This window comes from Volvox carteri (assembly GCF_000143455.1).
Source record: "Volvox carteri f. nagariensis unplaced genomic scaffold VOLCAscaffold_44, whole genome shotgun sequence".
Lineage (NCBI taxonomy): Eukaryota > Viridiplantae > Chlorophyta > Chlorophyceae > Chlamydomonadales > Volvocaceae > Volvox > Volvox carteri.
In genome coordinates this window covers 803,871-806,050 of record NW_003307587.1, presented here as the reverse complement: position 1 = coordinate 806,050, position 2,180 = coordinate 803,871, and the positions used below count along the sequence as shown (strand labels likewise).

Below are 2,180 nucleotides of genomic sequence, written 5' to 3'. Positions count from 1 at the left end.
TGGGTGTTCTGCTGGCGGGCTGTAGCTACTGTTCACTTTCGGGCATTGTGATGCGGGGATGCGTTGCACCGACCTTGCAGGGGGTCCACTGTAACCTTCATTCATTCAGTGTATGTGAAGAAGTGCATGAATTCTCGGTCTTAGAGGGCATTGCGTTATGTGTGTAGTGTAGGGTGTGCAGGATTTCACACGCAGCGCAAGTCGCGCGCCTGCCAGGGATTCACACGGCAGCCCCGGCCCATCATCAGATCACACGCAGTGCAAGTCGCGCGCCTGCCAGGGATTCACACGGCAGCCCCGGCCCATCATCAGATCACACGCAGTGCAAGCCGCGCGCCTGCCAGGGATTCACACGGCAGCCCCGGCCCATCATGAGCCTATGACAGCTGCCGCCACGTCAAGGCGACTTGCTTTGTGTGCTCGTGAGGCAGGGAGCTCTGTCCAGCTGCCGCTGCTTCTGATGGGGTGTTACACTGTGGGCGGCTCGCCCCGAGAGAGGACAAGCACCGGGGGCTATGACCGGGCCGAAACACAGGGGCGGGCGGGCGCGTGGCTCTAAGTCCGTCTGTTCCGCCGCGCTCGCCTCACCCCCTCACTCACGCCAACCGGGGCGCTGTCCCAGCCCCTGGCTAGGCAACACAGCGGACACAGAAGACTGCGAACCGAACTAAGCGAGAGCCGCATGAGAGGCGCCACACTTCTGCCTTCTGTGATTGCGCTAAACATGTACCCGTTTGGTACCTGCTGAGGCTTTGCTGCTTGACCATCCACGCTCTTCTCGCACGTGGGTTTGTGACCTTCACAGCTGCTCCTCTATCTGTTACCGCAATCGTGCTCGCTGCCATCGGAGCGGTTACCTTTCGCTAGTACCCATTCTTGCGTGAAACACTCTTATATCAACCGAGTCTAATACAATAACCAGCAGTGAATTTGACAAAATGTCCTGCTCTCATCCAAAGTCAGACCTGTGCCTAAACGCGAACGTAAAGGCACAATTCTTTGTCAATATGTTCTTCGTTAAACGTCTTACTTATAACACTCGTAGAAATTGGGAATACTTTAGTTTTTGGTGTATATGTGAGCTCGAATGGGCTGGGGACCGGAAGGCACATAAATTAGGTCCCTCGCCGGTCCCACGGTCGTACATTCCCGGTCCCCTGGCCCTAGATATGCCCTACATATCCCTATTGAGCTACAAGACTGCGCCGACGCACAGATGATAGCCCAAGCACAGGTAAGAGTGGATGCGAGGAGAGAAAACTTCTCAAGGGTCTTACAAGTGATGCTTTTGAGCTTTCACAATTTATGCCTTCAAGCAACGTGAGATGGTGTTTCGCTTACCGTTACGTGATTTGTGTTAATTCCGGTTTCGTTTCGCCATTCCCTTTTGCCATAAACAACTAGGCTCCGGCACAGCGGCAGTGGCGGCAGCAACGCGGGCTGGACAGGGCTGGAGCGTGATGGGGGGCGCTGTAGGCAGGCAGATGCCAAGTCTTCAGGGGAACCCATCTGTACTTGTTTCGCTATCCCTCATCACCACCAGTACCGTATCGCACATCTGTATATGCGTCGACCTGTATGTGAAAATGATGGGGTTCTCTGAGGCTTTCTCACGCCGCTGCTGCTGCAGCTCCTGCCATCGCTCCTATTGCTGCTGCCGGGGGATCCTTTCGAAGCTCACATGTGTGGCCCTGCTTGTTTTTGGTTGTTTTTGAAGGTACTGGGCTACGAGAATCGTGCCCTGGCCTCCCTGCTATCGCGCATTGTGGGCCTGGATGTGGGGCCGAGAAGGCGGCGGGGCAGCGGGTCGACTGGGGGATGCGGCCGCTGCCACTGGCCATGCTTATCACGTCCTTTCAAAAAGAAACCTGAGTTTGTGTAGGCCAGAATCCTCGGCCGGGGCCACGTAACAAGTTAGAAAGCAGCCGTTGCACTCAATCAGCCGCAACTAAATCAACTGTTGCAACGTGCCGGGGGGCCGATTGCATTCGGATCCTTGTTTGGACATGCATGCTTTCTCATCGGACAGATTTGACCCGATGAAGGCTGAGCGAGGTCTGCTTAACCATGACGTGATCATCTTGACTGAGACAAAGGCGCCTGTTGATTAGTAACACGCCAGGGAGCAACTGGTATTACATGGCTATACCCATTTCGCATGCACGAGGGCTCCACGCACG

The 2,180-nt window shown here is 55.4% G+C and overlaps 1 protein-coding gene across 1 annotated transcript in view; it reads left to right on the top strand.

The window, feature by feature from the left end:
• Positions 1–748, top strand: part of VOLCADRAFT_95512 (uncharacterized protein) — a gene marked incomplete at both ends in the record, with an annotated part of 5,689 nt that extends 4,941 nt beyond the window's left edge. Inside the window, one exon of the mRNA XM_002954647.1 lies at positions 623–748. Coding sequence (XP_002954693.1) covers positions 623–748 — 126 coding nt within the window. The remainder of the gene's footprint in view (positions 1–622) is intronic.
• Positions 749–2,180: the final 1,432 nt, after the last annotated feature.